The 17,165-nt window shown below is 33.7% G+C and overlaps 1 protein-coding gene and 1 long non-coding RNA gene across 2 annotated transcripts; one reads left to right on the top strand and one right to left on the bottom strand.

Moving 5' to 3' along the window:
- Positions 1-275: 275 nt before the first annotated feature.
- On the bottom strand, positions 276-10,167 carry LOC103852485. Its single transcript, XR_004454736.1, has 2 exons — positions 10,039-10,167; positions 276-9,744 (listed from the first exon to the last, which is right to left on the bottom strand). It is a non-coding gene; the product is annotated as an uncharacterized LOC103852485 (long non-coding RNA).
- A 686-nt stretch (positions 10,168-10,853) lies between these two features.
- On the top strand, positions 10,854-17,165 carry LOC103852484 (adenylate isopentenyltransferase 1, chloroplastic). The gene has a single exon (XM_033283688.1). The coding sequence runs from the start codon at positions 11,028-11,030 to the stop codon at positions 12,072-12,074; it is 1,047 nt and encodes a 348-aa protein (XP_033139579.1). The 5' UTR covers positions 10,854-11,027; the 3' UTR covers positions 12,075-17,165.

The following is a 17,165-nucleotide window of genomic DNA, read 5'->3' as shown; positions in this document are numbered from 1 at the left end:
TGTTAATATATTCTTAAAATCTTGTCAAATGTTTAAATTTATGTATATGAGATTTATCTATGTCATATATAAGCGCAATTTGAACGTGATTTTATTGAAAGAATGATTATGTCCCGATTGAAAGTCAAATATCGTGTGAATCGAGAGAAGCATATAACTTCAAAAAAAAAAAAAAACTATTCTTCGGTCTAGAGAGAACATAAAGTAAATAAAGACAGGACTTGGTAAATTGCTTGTTGGTTAATAATATGAGGAAAAGTTCAAAAAGATTAAAAGATTCAAGATTGTAGATGCTTCTTGAAATTAACAAATAGGAATCACAATTAAAAGATGCTAGGTGTGGTAGATTTTACTGTGGTGCATTGTAACATCGTTTCAAAAACATAACAAACAAAAAACAAGCCGTAACAAAGACACGCGCCTTGGAATCGGAAAGATAAACGTGTTCAGCATCCATGGAGTCAGCGGCGGCGGAAGCTCACGACTTACCGTCGATCACGTAACTCGTTTGCGCGCAGAGATCATAAACTCCGACAAGATGTAAGTCTACAAGAAATAGCACGTCACCAAGAATCAAACTACGATGCGTGAGGGTCGCGGCATTTCCCACCATCTACAGTGCCAGCTCTTTCAAGAAAGACGCCGCATCAAATATGGGGAGGTGTGCGACGCTCCAGCATTGTAACCTGATTTGCGTTGATGTGCAATTCCCCATGGACCTTCATTTTGTCGGAGTTGATGATCTCGGCAAGAAAACGAGAGGTGAGATCGACGAATCGTCATGCTTTCTCTCCGCGGCACGTGGTATGATGACGAGTTTATCTAGGCCGTGCGTAGGGATACAGGTTGGTACGTCGTCTGTTGAAAATGGAGAAGAAAATGTGAGGGGAGAAAGACGAGGGTGATCTTGCCGTCGCCATGAGGCGATCGGAGATTAGTGGGAAATTATATTAGGAGTGTGTGTATATATATACAACTCCATGGAAAATCAATTTCGTTAAACGGCAAATATACTACATTATTAGGTTAGGTGAGACATTTGTAAGAAAAAAGACAACGGTTGAGATCGTTTCTTAAGAGGATAGACAACGGTTGAGATGATTTCAAACTGCTGTTAGATGGCTAAACTTTGTGAGTGGTCAGCAATGGTGGAGAAGTAACGGTCGAGATCATTTCTTGGAGATTAAGTTAGGATGTCATGCGATCTAGTGAGGGCATTGACTTTGTGACCAATCAGACACATGCAAAGACTACGTGTCATGATCATGTTGGTGCTGATGTGACAAGAGGACTTGAGAAGAGTCATGACGCCCCCACTTGTTCAACTTTGTCGGTGGCCAGAGGAAAGGGTTAAAGAAAGACTCCATCAGAGACGACTTATAGCATTCTCTGGTGTGAACTAGAGGGTGCAGCTTTAGTGGTTTTTCTCCCTCTTAACTTTTTGAATTTAACAATTACATATTGTTATAGAAGTGTTTGTTTCCAAAATAATTGTTGGTCATTTTCCATTAAGAGGGACCATAATCATCAACATTATGTAACATTTAGTGACAACTAATCAACTATGGCCACGTTTGGCTACTGTATTTATCACCTAATGTGTTTATTGGTTAACTCTCTCAATTCATTTGATAAAGGTTAGTAAATCTAGGAGGCCTAACAGTAATTCTACTAGTTAGTTTGTCTTTACATCTTTTTTTGTCTTCATCAGAACCCCTTTTTATTTGTCTCACAAAGCATAAAATACGTAAATATTTGGGAAGCGTTTTTGTCAGCATATCGTCTGGCCTTCATTACTTGCTCAATTTAGTCTTCACGGCCCGCTGACTGGATTAGTAGTGACAGGGGAGGATCTATCCTTTACAGGAGGAGGGCAGCTGTCCTCAGTAAATTCTATAAGTTAATTAAAAGTACAAAAGGATTACTTTAGTTTATGTAGCTGAGTTGGTTAAATCCCTCTTTCTGCCCCCTCCAAACTCGGGTACGAAGCCCTTCCGGCCATTTTTTAACTGATTTTTTTCTTTCTTTTATTCTCTAATTTTCCTTCTTTATCCACGTGTTGTATTTATCCCTTTTACAGTTTTTGTTCCCTGATTTTTTTCATCAAAAACTATTTTATTTTAAAATATTTTGTTTTAAACAAATACTAGATTTTGATTGCGCATTAAAAGCACAGTATTTATTTACTTTCAAAAATTCTATTGAAAGGATATATTTTTTACTGAAAAGATATATGTGTGTTTAAAATATTTATAACTTAGTTACATTTATAGTTGCGATGATTTGTTTTTGATAAAAGGAGATGATTGTATATGTTTATAAGAAAAGAAGATAAATTATAATTGTAATTTGTTAATAGATGGAACCTAGATATTGGATTTAAAGAGAAGTTCACTGTGTTGTAGATCACACCTTCAAATCACATAAGTAAATTTTGATAGGTAAAAAAATTATTCGTTTTTTTTTTCTGTTTTGCATTGGTCTTGATTTGTTTAATGATCAAAATAAGATCATATAACCCAAAACCTATTGATGAATTATTTTAATTCGTGTGAGTGAATCTGACTCTGAATGAAACAATCTATAAGTATAAAAATAAAAAAAAATAGTTTTTTTTTTTCAAAATAAATTATCAAGAATAAATTTGTATCTTTACCTTTCTTGACTAACATACCAAAACAATATCATGGTCTCATTTTCTTAATTTACCTTTATTTTTTTATTTTTTGTGCCATTATTTAATAAACTTGTATATGTAAACAAAATTATTTTCAAAAAATTTGTTTCCTTATTTAATAGACGAAATTAATTAAAAAATCCTAAAAATAAGCAATGGCATGCCATTGTAAATAAATTGAAACTATAAGGGCATGATGGGATTCTGCTTTAATAGTTTAGATTCTAGTACTTTCATGTGTATTTTGTTAGTAATTTCTTTCTTAATTTTCATTTAGTTACAAACATGTTTTTGTTACCTTTTTTTAGTAATTTATTTTATTTTCTATATGTTATCCTTATTAAAAATAAAGAAAATATTTATATAATATTATTAAGTAAAAATATTTTTTATTAAATAATTTATGCCCCACTCAAAATATTTTCTAGATCCGCCTCTGAGGAGTGATCGTTCCACCACAATTCTGTCTACAAGCAGTAGGGGCTAATTGTTTATGAGCACTACCATCATGTACACGATACACATAAGAACTTAATCAGTGTCTCAAGAAGAGAATCCCGCGCGTGACCCAACACACCCCTAAATTTTTTTATCATTCTCTAAGGGCATTTCTAACCCATACTTATTTTTTCCTCTATAATTTCCACAAAAATAGAGTAACTCTATTATAGAGTAAGTTTTGCTCCAATGGTTTACTCTATAATAGAGTTACTAATATGGAGTGAAAAAATGAAATCCCTCTATTTTCCCCTCTATAATAGAGTAACTCTATTATAGAGTAAACCATTGGAGCAAAACTTACTCTATAATAGAGTTACTCTATTTTTGTGGAAATTATAGAGGAAAAAATAGGTATGGGTTGGAGATAGTCTAAGACTCTGCGATCTTAATCTTGCCTCCTGCTCAGCCTCTCCGTCGCTGTATGGCATGGTGTTGTGAGAGGGCCCACGAGTCTCCCGCTTTGTCCATCTCCACCTCACCCTTTGTTGATCGATTCACCTATTTTCTCCTTGTTTGGTGACTCTGGATCCGGTCGTTTCTCCACCGGATAGTCGGTTTTCAAAGGCATTTTTGGTTACCTCCGGACCACCGGCAAAGCGAGAAGAATATGAGTTATTTCTCGGACCTTGGATCTCATGTTAGTCACCGACTTCACTCAAAGCTCAAAGCTGGGTCAGCTTTGAGATCCAGGACCGCCGGAACATTCGCCACCGTCGTCGTTCATGCACCTGTCGTCTCGCTCTAGTAGGTTTTCACTAGCGGCTTGTCTGAGGTCTCCACAAAGCTTCACCTCTCAAATCGAGTGAAAGGTGGTTTCGAGGTAAGCCACCGAGAACCTTTGTTCCTTAGTTTGAGAGACAAAAACCATAGCGATTTATCTCGTTTGTATTTCTCTTTCTTGCTTCCTATGATGTTCACGAGGGCTTGAGGACAAGCCTTTATCTCGGCGTCACCTGCAGAGAGGCGAGGGCTTTCTTTTCCCGGTTGAATCGCCTGCTTCAGGGAGTTATATATTTCTAATGTGCTTTAGAACATATATGATTTTCCTAATAGATTCCCCTTATCTATTTGGTTCTAAAACTAACCTTTTATCAACTATCATGCGTTGCATCTCAATGTCCATTTTCCTTGCACATTTGCGACCCAACAATAAAGATTTAGGCGCTACTTTGATTTTCCTGCCACTCTAACTATATGTGGAAGACGTAAATCATGTATTATTAAGTTTAAAGATTACCCGAATTTATGAAAACAGTTTCTACATGGTGGGTGGGGGGACGCAATCCTAAATGGTCCCGAGAATAATTAATTTTGGTATTTATCAGTGAGCTTATAGAAATGGCCCATTGCTATTTTATTTAGTCCAAGCCCAAACTAGCTTGAATCTCAAATTATGTCCGAGAATTTATTGCACAATAAAGTTTTTTTTAATGCTAAATGACTGCACAATAAAGTTGATCAGTAGAATTTTATTTTTTTCGTAGAAAAATTATTTAAGTGTACGTACGTATTACGTAAACTCGAACAGATATGCTAAAATCAAACGAAGTTATGTTTAAAAATTCCCCTAACTTATTAATGCAGCCTCTAACTGTATAAAACTAACTGAAAATCCCAGAAAGCTATATAAATCTACAACTAATCGACCTCTTTTCAATAGTATAATTGTTGCTAGCTAGTTTGTTTCGAAAAAAAAAAAATCAAAATTAATTATATACATAAATGGTAAATACATTGTATACTATAAAATGATTTTCTTTAAAATTTGTGATGTTGAGTTTAATGAACCCTTCTAACAACTCATTGATGTTTGACATTTAAAAATAAAAATTACAGAAACTTGCTAATAATTCATTTTGTGGAGAACTGTGACCGCAAATCGAATTGTAAAAACTCAAATTTTGGCCTTCCAACTCTACGATGACCAAATGTCTTGTAAAAATCTCAAATATTAGTCTATTGAAATTTGATCATGGTAAACCGGTAAATCAGTATGGATTTATGTAACAAGAAAAAAATATGAGAAGGTTGTTACTGTTAGTTTTCCTTAATATTTTTTTTATCAACGCATTTAATTTTGATTTAGGGAGATTAAACTATGCCGTACTTTTGTTTGGGTCTCAAACACGCGTGTGGAGAGGCATAGCATGGCAGCATGTGGATGCTCAATTTGCAGAGAAACTTATATTCTTTTTTCTATACATTATATTAAAATAAATATAACTCCACAATTTAATGGACATCATCATAATGTTGTGTTTGCCTTGTAAACTTTTGAATAATACAATTTGTATCCACCTAGGTTGCATGGAAACGGAAACAGATACGCAGAGACGAAACGTTTCGAAACGTAGAAACGTGATTTTTGATTTTTTTTGCTTTGGAAACGCTTTACAAACGTCTATAAATACACACACATATATATATATATATATATAGATGTAACTAATTAATATTATGTTTAGTATATCTTAGAATACAAATAAACAAATAGCTATTTTATTTAATCATACGAAAAAGTCATCATTAAATATCAAAATCATATAAAAAGTTTAAAATAACAAAAATCAAGTACTTAAATATTAAATAAATTAACTAAAATAAAAATCATAACAGCAAATCATAATCAATTCCGGAAAGTTCTAGCGTTTCCAGAACAGAAATGCGAGTTTCCAAAACAGAAACACGAGTTTCCAAAACAGAAACACGAGTTTCCACTAAGTTTCTAAACTGAGATTTTTTAAGAAACGAGTTTCCAATGCGTTTCTGCAAGTTTCCGAGAGATTCCGATTCTGAAACGTTTCCGAAACGTGAAACGTACCTTCAACCGAGTTTCCATGTCCACAACATGTTTTTCCTTTTTTTATTTTCTATTACATCATTTGGTGCTGACAAAAAAAATACATCATTTGGTAGCTAAACCCCGTTCTCAACTTTAATAAATTACAAGACCCGACGTATCATTCTTTTTAAAGCTATATAATGAAAATCGAATAAGCAATATGTGAAATATACATCACAAGTATTATTACGTTATTCTTTTTTTTTCTATAGTGCATGTTGTTTCTGTGGAGCAGTACATATAATCTCCTTGATTATTAACGTTAGTATATTCCAAAAGAGCAGCATCTTTATTGTTGGAGACAATTCTTTTTGGTGACAGTTCTAGCGGTGATGGTATGTTTAATAAACTAATTTGAATTCACAGTAACACAAAAAATGTTTAATTAGAAATTTTGTTGAAACTTTTACCATTTAAGATCTGACCGGTGTAAACATAACGGTTGGAGATGCAGTTGCCATAGTTTACAGATTTGGATGGTTGCGATTTTAAACATTATTAACATTTTGTATGACTCGTATAATGGTTATAAATTTATGGTAAGCATGTGGTCGCTCGAACTGTGAAGCAGCGATACTCTATGGCGACTTATGGCAGTTGGGGTTTCAGGAGTCTTTTTTTTTTAGAATACGGTGTCGGTGGCCGCGGAACGCCTCCAAAATGATTTCTATGATGATATAACGAAAACGGATCTAAAGGCGGGTTTGGACACTCCGGCCTTAGTGAAATCTGAAACATTTGAATCTACTACCGCCGATATTTATCGGAAGAGGAGGCTTGCCTCCATAGTCTTCCTTTCCTCCCCCCTCCCCTCTTGATTTTTTCTCTTTTACTTGTTTTTTTTTGTCAATTCCTCTTTATGTTATTGTTGTTGGTTCCCTTTTGCTTTACTTCCTGTAATATAGCACTGCCATTATGTTACTGTTTTCGATTACCCATTTACGGGTTTTAGTATTTATATTAAAAGAAAAAATGGCCATTTTATTGTGATTTTAATTAAAGTACCTATGGAATATTTTTATATAATTTGATATTTTGATACATCAGATCACTGACTTGTTTAATATAAGCAATGATTATTCTATGAGTTCAGTTTTAGCGCTACACTTTTTGGATGTATTTGTATTATTATATATATTATATCAAACGAACTTAAGACTATAATCTATATATTTCCACAAGAGACAAGACCTACGGCACTTAATCATGATTACAGCCACTGGTTTAACATTAATTAGATACAGTTCCGGATGATGTGTGCACCGTGGCGTTGAGTTGTGGCGAAGCCAAGTGGAGGCTCTGTCCAACGTTTCTTTGTCATTTATCAAATTTTATTTCTCAAGTTTTTCTAATAATTAATCTCTTTTTTTCCAACTTTTGGTAATAATTAATATCTCGCCATACGCTCTTTTTTTGCTTGCCTTGTCATTGTAGGTTTTTCAAATTTGCTGGGTGCCGTTATTACAAACTTAGATAATTCACATACAAGATCATCGATATTTGCCCGTACAGTTTTAGGCACGCATGCATGAGAATTTAAATCTTTTGTCAATTCAAGAATTGATGATTGATTATATTCATAGATAGAGATGTGTGTTTCGCTGTATATGTTTATATCTAAAGAGTGCATGGTTTTCTTTATTTTGGTCAGCAATGACTGTGAATTTCAAAGCTAATAAAACCATTTGTGTATACGTAAGTTATGTATCCATCTGAATCGGTTGACATCTTGTAGGGGGCAGTTTGGACTATTATATCATATAATTTGTTAGATATGTGAATTTTTAATTTCAGTTTAGTTGGATTAATGTCGGTTTAAATCATATAATAGTTGATGATAATGTGGATGAAAGGGAAGTTTTAGTGAAGTATATAAAATAAGAAACCTGATTAGTGTTAATAAATATTATATTTTCTTGTATTGGATTAGAGAAGCCGTTGACTTTGCGGAAAGACTGGCATACCATTTATAAAATAACTAATCGTATATTATTTTATGTTTTATTGCCCACAAGGAGTAGCTAGATAGATGGTCGATCATATGATAGTAGCATACGTCGACATCATCAGCCTCCGACCAAACAAAAGAAACAACCTTGCTTCAACGTAAGCGCATATAGATTATTCCTATTGGCGATATGTTTATCGTATAGAGTAAGTTTAATGACAATTTCACAACGTGCGTAACGTACGTAGTTATCAAGAAATATCATATGTGTGAAACGTACGAGGAATACAATAGCATGCAGTTCAAGTGACTGTTATTAGCGTATTAACTATTTTATGAAGTATGCATGTTATATGACATTTGAAGTCGTGGTAAAACGTAAAAGTCCGTGTGGACTTTGTCAATATTGAGTCTCTTGATATAAAGTTCGAATCCTGCATAAGCCTAAAGACTAAAGCTATATTGCAGAGTTCTTAATTCCTTTGTGGAAAGATACAATAATTCGGATGCTTATACGCAGCTGTTGTTCGTTTAGTCACACGCTCAATATCTTAAGTTCTTAACTTAGATATTCAATCTTTTCACTCAACGCCATCTGAAATCATTCAGCGAAAAAAAAAAAAAGACTATGTAGGAAGTGGATTACATCTTTCTATTGGACCCATCAGATAGAAGGTACTATAGGAGGTGGATTACTTCCTTTCATCAGGCCCATCAGATAGCATATCCGGCCCATTATATATAATTCGGTGTTAGCTCAGCTCTCGGAGCCACGCGACAAAAAAACAGCTCGGCTTGTGACTACTTTTACCCGAGTGACGCAAGCGACTAAAAGTATACCGACTTAGCGGCTCAAGCCCGACGGCCTAATCGCTCAGCCCAACGTGCCGAGGCCCATGAAATAGAGCGACCTAGGGTAATCACTGGCGAAAATCAACTATAGAAAGAAACAAAAGAACGCTGAGAAAACAATCTGAAATCAATTACACAGACTCTTGGTGGCTAGAATTAGGGTTTTACTTCTTCTTCTCGCCGACTTGTACTTTTCCGGTGAACTTGCTTTCACCATTTTTTTTTCACTGCTTCTTTTCCTATTTGTAAATCGGCTAAACACCCAAAACTCGGTACAAACAGACTATACAAAATATCGTCAAGGAAAGATTTGTTTTCTACAAAAATATGATGGTAAAAAGTTTGATTAAATGGAAATACAAAATAACTGAGAATAATGGAAAAGGAAAATAATTAATATCCATAATCCGGTATGATAAAATAATTCGTTGAAACCTCTTAACTATAATTGCTAAAAGATACGTTTCTTTTTATCTTCTTTATCATAACAGTGAAATTGTATCCAACGAAAAGTTGACAGTGTACAAATGGTCATATGTTTGATTCTCGTTAGAAATGATATGCTCTCTTTAGGAGATGTAATTTAACATGGTTACACATCTTTCTTTCTTTCTTAAAAATATAAATATTTATAAGCTAAGGTTTAATAACTTTATAGAGAAAAAGCTTACATGAATATATTTCATATATAATTACTTTATACCTTGGAACTTCTAAAGCACAAGAGATGAACCAAAATAAAATGAGAAAGAGCAACTAGCGAGTAGTACCACGAACCACGACCGCCGCGCCAATCATGCTTACATCTCTTTTACATTGTTTTCCCTTCCAAATCTTGGTATTTGATATGAGATTTTGTCTCTTTTCCACTCCTTGTCAAACCGAGCAAATTTATTGGTTCATTGGTGGCTTGATCCTCATCATCTAGTACAGTGAAGAGAGAAAGATTCTTAAATCCACTAACTTGAGACAATGTGGTTAAGAAATCAACAATTAAAGTTTTTTCAACTTCCTTGTTGATAATATTTGATGGAGAAGTTTTCATAATAGATGTTGAAATGGTTATGCATCTTCCTAAAATAATTTGCGAGCCTTTAGATCTAGAACCTTATATTAATTCAAAAACTGTAAAACATAAATATGTGAATGATAAACAACATAAACATATAACCAATCAAAGTTTTTTCTTTACGAAATGAAGTTGAGAATGTTTCATACCAAGTAAAAAGACGGGAAATCAAGCAGAATGAAAATCTAAAGTTTAGATTCTATGCTCGCAATTAAAGCCATACGATGTGTTATGGACCTCTTGGTATTCGGAAGAAACATAGAAAGTACAAACTTTCGATATAAAAACTCTCTCGGTTTAGAGAAAAGAGAGAGCTATTTGGATCATTGCTTGTAAGCTAATACTTATCTATGAAGATTGTAGGTGCGTGTAGAGCTTAAAGAACGTGGAAACACACAATTAGAGAGTTGTTAAGAAGCATGTGATGTTGTAATTCACGCTCGCAATAGCCCAATGAATCCCCCCACGCGTCTCTCTTGCGCACACACCTTCACCATTGTGTTCTTCCCATTGCTCACCCCATAAACTTCAGTCCCCAACACGTGGCACTCATCTGCGTTTTTAAACCCAAAGTTATTTATTCCCTTTTTGCCATTTGGATGATCTATCATTTTTTTTTGGATAAAATTATAAATAGACTCAGCTTGTCCTTGTTTATTAGTACTATACTCTAATGATGGAACACACTGAAAAACAATAAAAACAAACAATCATTAAAATGTCAGGAAACAAAAAAAATTAGAAAATAAGCTTGTACTGAAAGGTACTAATATAATATACCTGAAATTAACATTTTCTTTTGTTGTTTTCTAGGTTCTATTCAGGTCTAGAGACAAAAAAAAAAAAACTCTCTGATTAATCATGTAATTTGGCTTATTTTTATAAAATTTTAAACATAATTTCATGATTTGTTTCTCCTAAACCCTCTCCAAACCCAATAAACCGAAGCAAAAACACAAGAGCGAGAGAAGTAGTAACGCATTAGTTTTCGGCCACCTCCTCCATTGAAGCGAAGCTCCGAGAGAGAGAGAGAGAGAGAGATTGTAGTGTGGTGCATCGTTACAAAACATAACCAAACCCGTACACGAAAAAAAGACACAGACTTTTTGTTTTTGTTTTTGTTTTTTTGTCTCTTTCCATGGTAATGACAGAACTCAACTTCCTCCCAACAATCTCCGATCGCTTCACCACGACGTCACCGTCACCGTCCTTCTCCTCACATTCCCTTCTTCCCTTCACCCATCGACGAACACGACAAAGTAACCACAGACCTGTCTCCGTACGCATGGAGCAGTCACGACCGAGAAACCGAAAAGACAAGATCGTCGTCATCTTAGGAGCAACCGGCGCCGGAAAGTCACGTCTTTCAGTCGATCTCGCCACTCGTTTCCCTTCAGAGATCATAAACTCCGACAAAATCCAAGTCTACGAAGGACTGGAGATCACCACCAACCAGATTACCATCCCCGACCGTCGCGGCGTTCCTCACCACCTCCTCGGTTACCTCCCCTCCGAAGACGGCGAACTCACCGCTGGAGATTTTCGTGCAGACGCTTCAAACGCCGTTTCCGACATAATCTCCCGTAAAAAGCTTCCGATCATCGCCGGCGGATCCAACTCCTTCGTCCACGCGCTCCTCGCCGAGAGATTCGACCCAAAGATCGATCCTTTCGCGTCTTCTTCGATATGTCGGGATTTGCGTTACGACAGCTGTTTCATCTGGGTAGATGTGTCGGAACCTGTGCTGTTCGAGTATCTTCTGAAACGGGTCGACGAGATGATGGGTTCGGGCATGTTCGAGGAGCTGTCCGGGTTTTACGACCCGGTGAAAGCGAGTAGGGCCCGGTTTGGGATCCGGAAAGCCATAGGCGTACCGGAGTTCGACGGTTACTTCAAAATGTACCCACCGGAGAAGGAGGTAAAGTGGGATTCAGGGAGGAGAGCGGCGTACGATAAGGCGGTGGAGGATATCAAGGAGAACACGTTGAGGTTAGCGAGGAGGCAAGTATGGAAGATAGAGAGGCTGAGAGAAGCAGGTTGGGATATTAAGAGAGTCGACGCAACGGCGTCGTTTAGAGCTGTTATGATGAGTTCGAGTTCGTCGCGGGAGTGGAGAGAGATTTGGGAGGAGCAAGTTTTGGAGCCAAGCGTAAAGATTGTGAATCGGCTGTTGGTGGAAGATTAGGTTATTTCCCAGCCATTTTCCAGCTCATTTTTTTTTTGCTTTTCATATCATTAAAAGGGTTCGTTGAGAGATTATTTTTCGAAAAAGGCACATTTTTTTGTTGGGTTATCTACAAACATGTAATACATATGATCTCCGCCATTTTTGGTACTCCAAAACTCCATTTCTATTCTGAAATGCTGTGGAAATTAAAGCAAAAAAAAAAGTCCATTTCTGTCTTTTTTTCAAAAGTTATGTTCCTTTTCTTTTTTTTTCAAAAGTTTTTTTTTTTTTTTGACTAAGTTTTTTTTTCAAAAGTTATGTTCTTTAAAATGTAACAAAAGTTTTGATCTTTAGAAAATTAGGAGGTTGTTTGTCTAGTCTGCAGAAATGTGTGTGTGGGAAAAGAAAAGCGTATGAGAGAGCAACGGCAAGGAGGGATGAGCTAAACTGCGAAGCTTTGCATTTAGCGTCAGAACAAAATAAACCTTTTTGTTGTTTTTTTATGTCATTGGAAATTTACCTTTAAGTTTTTCTGTTCTTTTTAACGGAAGTCTAGACCTTAAACCTCAGTATAAATCAAAAATTGTTTTTGCCAAAGAAACCTTTTGTATATTATTTTACGTTATTAAGAATAAAAGATCTTTTTATATTTATTTTACGTTTGGATATTCATTTGGATTCAGTTTAAATTTTTAGAATAAATATTAAACACCATTTGAGTAGTTTTTGAATTTTGAGCCAAATTGGTTCAAATCCTTTTGGGTTCATGCTGAATTCAAGTATTTATATGGGGGATTTTTCAAAAAAAAAAAATATATATATATATATATATATATGATTTTAAGTTTTTTTATTTAATGTTGATATTTTAATATGAACTACTTATTAAGTACTCTGAAATCACTTAACAAATCGATCTAATTTATCATTTAACATATAAACTTGAACAATGTATGACCAATACCGATAATAAATATAAGTATTAGATAATTAGAGCTATTTATTTTGGTTCCATACACTAATTTCAGATACTAATTCAAATATAAAAACATATATTCATTGTCAATTTTTCAGAGTTTTCAGATTTTATATTGTGAATTTGGAACGAGTTTGGATAATAGTGGATATCTATATTACCGTTAAACATGATCTATTTATGTATTTTATATATTGGATCATATTCGGATTCAGGTTTTCAGATAAGATTTGGTTCAGATTCAGTTACAAAGCCTCATACCTAATTTATTTGAATTACTTTTACAAAAATATGGTGAAAGATAGAACTGAAATTTTGGTTTTACAAAATTTTAAAGCTCTGTGAATCTACTCTCCAACAAGGCAAAGACAATCCCGATCATAGTTACGAGTAAAACGTTACATTGGATTGAAGACACAAAAAAAAATGAAAGAATTTATATACGGTTTAAAGTTTAGTCTATTGTCTATGATCGTGTATAGCATTTTTTTTATAACAGTTCATGTAATCCATTGGTACTATCGTAAGTTCTAAAGATATGTTTACGATGCTTGACAGCTAATGTTATACTCTATTAAATACGGATATTTTAAAATTTTATTTGTTTTAAGTTTACATTTCTTTTAAATATATAGAGCTTTGTATTAGAAAACACGAATTGTCATTTTGTTGTATAATTATGTGTGTTTCTTGTTGTTGCAAACATAATTTTGTAACCTGAGCCGCAATGAGTTATCAGATTCAGACAGCTCCACATACTTATTTGAAGTCGGATATGACAACTAATATTAGTTAAAACGAAATCCTCTAAATCTTAAAAGACAATCTTAGATAGATCTTATTCGACTAGTTTTTAATGATCTTGGTTATGATTCGTTTGAATTTTAAAGCCCCCTTTTTGATCCAATTTATTTCAATAGTATTAAAACTTCGATGAAATCTTCATCATAATAAACATAATGAGATGATAGATTCTTATACATCTCCCACACGACTTTATGTCCCACATCTACTAGCCGTGGATCCAAACTCTAATCACAAGATATTGATGATTCTTGAGTTCTATAAGTGCATCCAGCACGTTACAATTTGTACTAAAATGATAATTGTATTTTAAGAAGAATGATAATTGTATTTTAAGAAAAAATGATACTAATTATCTGTGATACTACTTTATGATAATATATGCGTAATGGTCGTAAGAAGAACATCGTTTGTGAATGTGACGTGTGGACGATTTTATTTGATACCATAAACGTAAATTTGCTGTATCTTTGGGTTCGACCGGTCGAGGCTACTATGTGTTAACACTTTCCATGGAGTATTTGGCCACTTAGACTTTGGTTCGACCATTGTATCCGTGATGAGTTTGCGGAAATGTTTTATGGTATACTTTAAATTAGTCGGGCAGTTCAACAAAACTCATACTCCTCCTATATGGTAAACTAATTGCCATACAACGTATATTTCCCCACTAAATATCAAAAAAAAAAGGTATTTCCATCGATCTCTATCACTATTTATTATTTTCTCTTTGTCCACCAGTGTTCTTTGCAGTTTTGTGAAAGGGTCATCATTTGTGATAGTACTTGATCAGAAACCAAGACAATAATATTGGCACGTAAACTGTTGACTGCAGGGGTTGCTATCAAAACTTTTATACCATTGATATAGGTTTGGTCAACAACGCTATATATACAATTATTTCTTCAATTACAATCCTAGAAGTGAAATAAGTATCTAGCTAACAAATTTATAGATCTAAAAAAAAATAAAAAATAAAAAAACTTATAGATCTCCTCTTATGTACAATTAGATTGTGTATTTGTCCGTCCTGTAAACCTAGAATGAGTGGTCCCATATTCCCATATGTATTGGATATATGTTTCAATGGGGTTTATGCATACTATATGCCAATTAACTTATATACTTTGTCATTCTAGCATATTCTCTTTTTTTTTTCTTATAATCCCGGCTTATAGCTAATGGTTGACACTTGTGCTGCCGGGGTTTAATAACTCCAATTCGTGTATGAGATGTGATGACATAAAATGTTAGTAGGGACTTGGTGGTTCTAGAAACATATGTTGGTAATTAGCTACTAACAAACGTGTTTTCTACTAACAAGTAACAAACGTTTTAATTATAAAGTATTTTTGTATGAGTTACCAACAAATGTTCTATGTATAGACCAATTGATCCAAGGCGTACGACAATACATCATGATGTTTTTACCTAGCTACTAATAACATTGATAATATAGTTAATTCAGTGTTAACATATTTTTGTTTCCCAAATTTTATGTAAATTTTTATTTGAAACTACTAAATTTTTTTCACTATATTTATGATTTATTATAGAATTTAGACAAGAAATCACAAACTAACTTAACACTTAACTCAATCGTCTTTAGTTAGTGCACTAATCTGTAAAATTTTGAATTTCAGTTTGTCATAATAATGATCATTCATACTTTACCGCCAAGCACAACTAGGAGTAGCTTGAAATTGGTTGCTTTCGAAGCATCGTAGCAACTAGCAACAGGGGCTAAATCTATTAAGTTGTCTCTATCAGACATAATAGCACAGCCGTCTGATTGATTTAAATTCATGTGGGAGAATGAGAACCTATCTTCTTCTTTTTCAAGAGCCTGTCTTGTAATTTGTGATGAATTCAGTCAAAAAAAATTTTATGATGAAAGAAGAGAGTATATTCATAAAGCTTGACAATAAAATAAACAAGAAATCGTTCTCCTGATCTAGACGTTCAATTTAAAGCAGTGGCGAATGTTTATATAAGCTTAAAAATATAGCTAAAAATGATATTTACTAAGAAAAAATAACTAAAATTTAAGCATATTAAACAAAAGTTATGAAAATTTCATGGTGGCACTTGCCGTCTCCTTGAGTAGTGTAGGTTCGCCACTGATTTAAAACCAGGATCTATAACACAATATATCAAGAAAATGGAACAATAAATTTTCTTGATTATAAGTATTGATGACACCGAGTAGTTTGCTTCGTAATACTTGCTTAATCCGATTTGCGTCTCGTGATTGGAAGGAAGCTTCTCTTTATCTCCAATATGTCTAAATTCATGCAAATGACAGCTTTGCATCAAATGGAAATATAATTATAACTTTCTACCAGATTATTCGATCTTTATTATATGCAATAAGGTCTACGATCAAAGTACGGACTTCTTCGAACCCTATTATAATCCCTGTTTGGTGGCATTCTATTTTGTATATACACATACGTTCTTTGTTCATATCTGAATGTTTAATAAAGTCAGAAACTCTTTTTTAATAAAGTCAAACCTTAATAGTCAAATAACTTTGTCAAAAGAATAAAATATTTAAATCAAATAGTTATGGTATGCGTAGCGTATGGTTGCAAGTTTGCAACATCCGACTTATGGTCGAATTGTTTTGTATACAAGGGCTGTGTATCTTCATTAAAATATCAACAATACAACGATAATTATCCAGACCACTCGGCAAGTCTTGTATTCGATTCTTGCTCACGACTATATTGTAGAGAGTAATGATTGTGTAGACATTGGGAGTCCCAATGTGGTATACTACATATCTGCAGTTTCTTCTCACATTTTTGATGATTTGGACGGCATCTGCTTTTATGTGCAAAAGAAATATATGAGATCTAGATAGTTTAAAACAGTACTAATGATAAGTAACTTTTCCTCCTAGTTATTATGCCGAATATATATTTATTTGTAGAATGATCGAAATTGATTCGTGATATACAAAAACACGATTAAAAAAGAAATTTGTTTGACTTCTTTTAATAGGGACTAAAATACAATATTATTAAACAAATAAAAATTAACATATATCCATATATTTTGAATCTAAATAATTAAAATCATTATATGAATATAAAGTGCATGAAATAAATATTTAGTTTGAAAATAGAATGCACATACATATATTATATAAAATTTCATCATCTAGTAGTATATTATGATGTAGTATATTATATTATTATTTTTGCTTGAACTAAAACAAATAAAGTTCAAATCGTGAAATAAAACTAAAATACCATGTTAAAACTTTTTAAGAAGTTGAACAAGAAAAACTAGAACAAAAAAAAACACAAGACGCAAAACCATAT

This window comes from Brassica rapa, chromosome A02 (genome assembly GCF_000309985.2).
Source record: "Brassica rapa cultivar Chiifu-401-42 chromosome A02, CAAS_Brap_v3.01, whole genome shotgun sequence".
Classification (NCBI taxonomy): Eukaryota; Viridiplantae; Streptophyta; class Magnoliopsida; order Brassicales; family Brassicaceae; genus Brassica; species Brassica rapa.
Note: the sequence above shows the minus strand (reverse complement) of the source record. Positions and strands in the feature narration are given on the sequence as shown.

What these genes read in the sequence shown, in the direction of transcription:
- LOC103852484 (XM_033283688.1), top strand. Translation starts at nt 11,028, where the DNA reads ATGGTAATGACAGAACTCAACTTCCTCCCAACAATCTCCGATCGCTTC.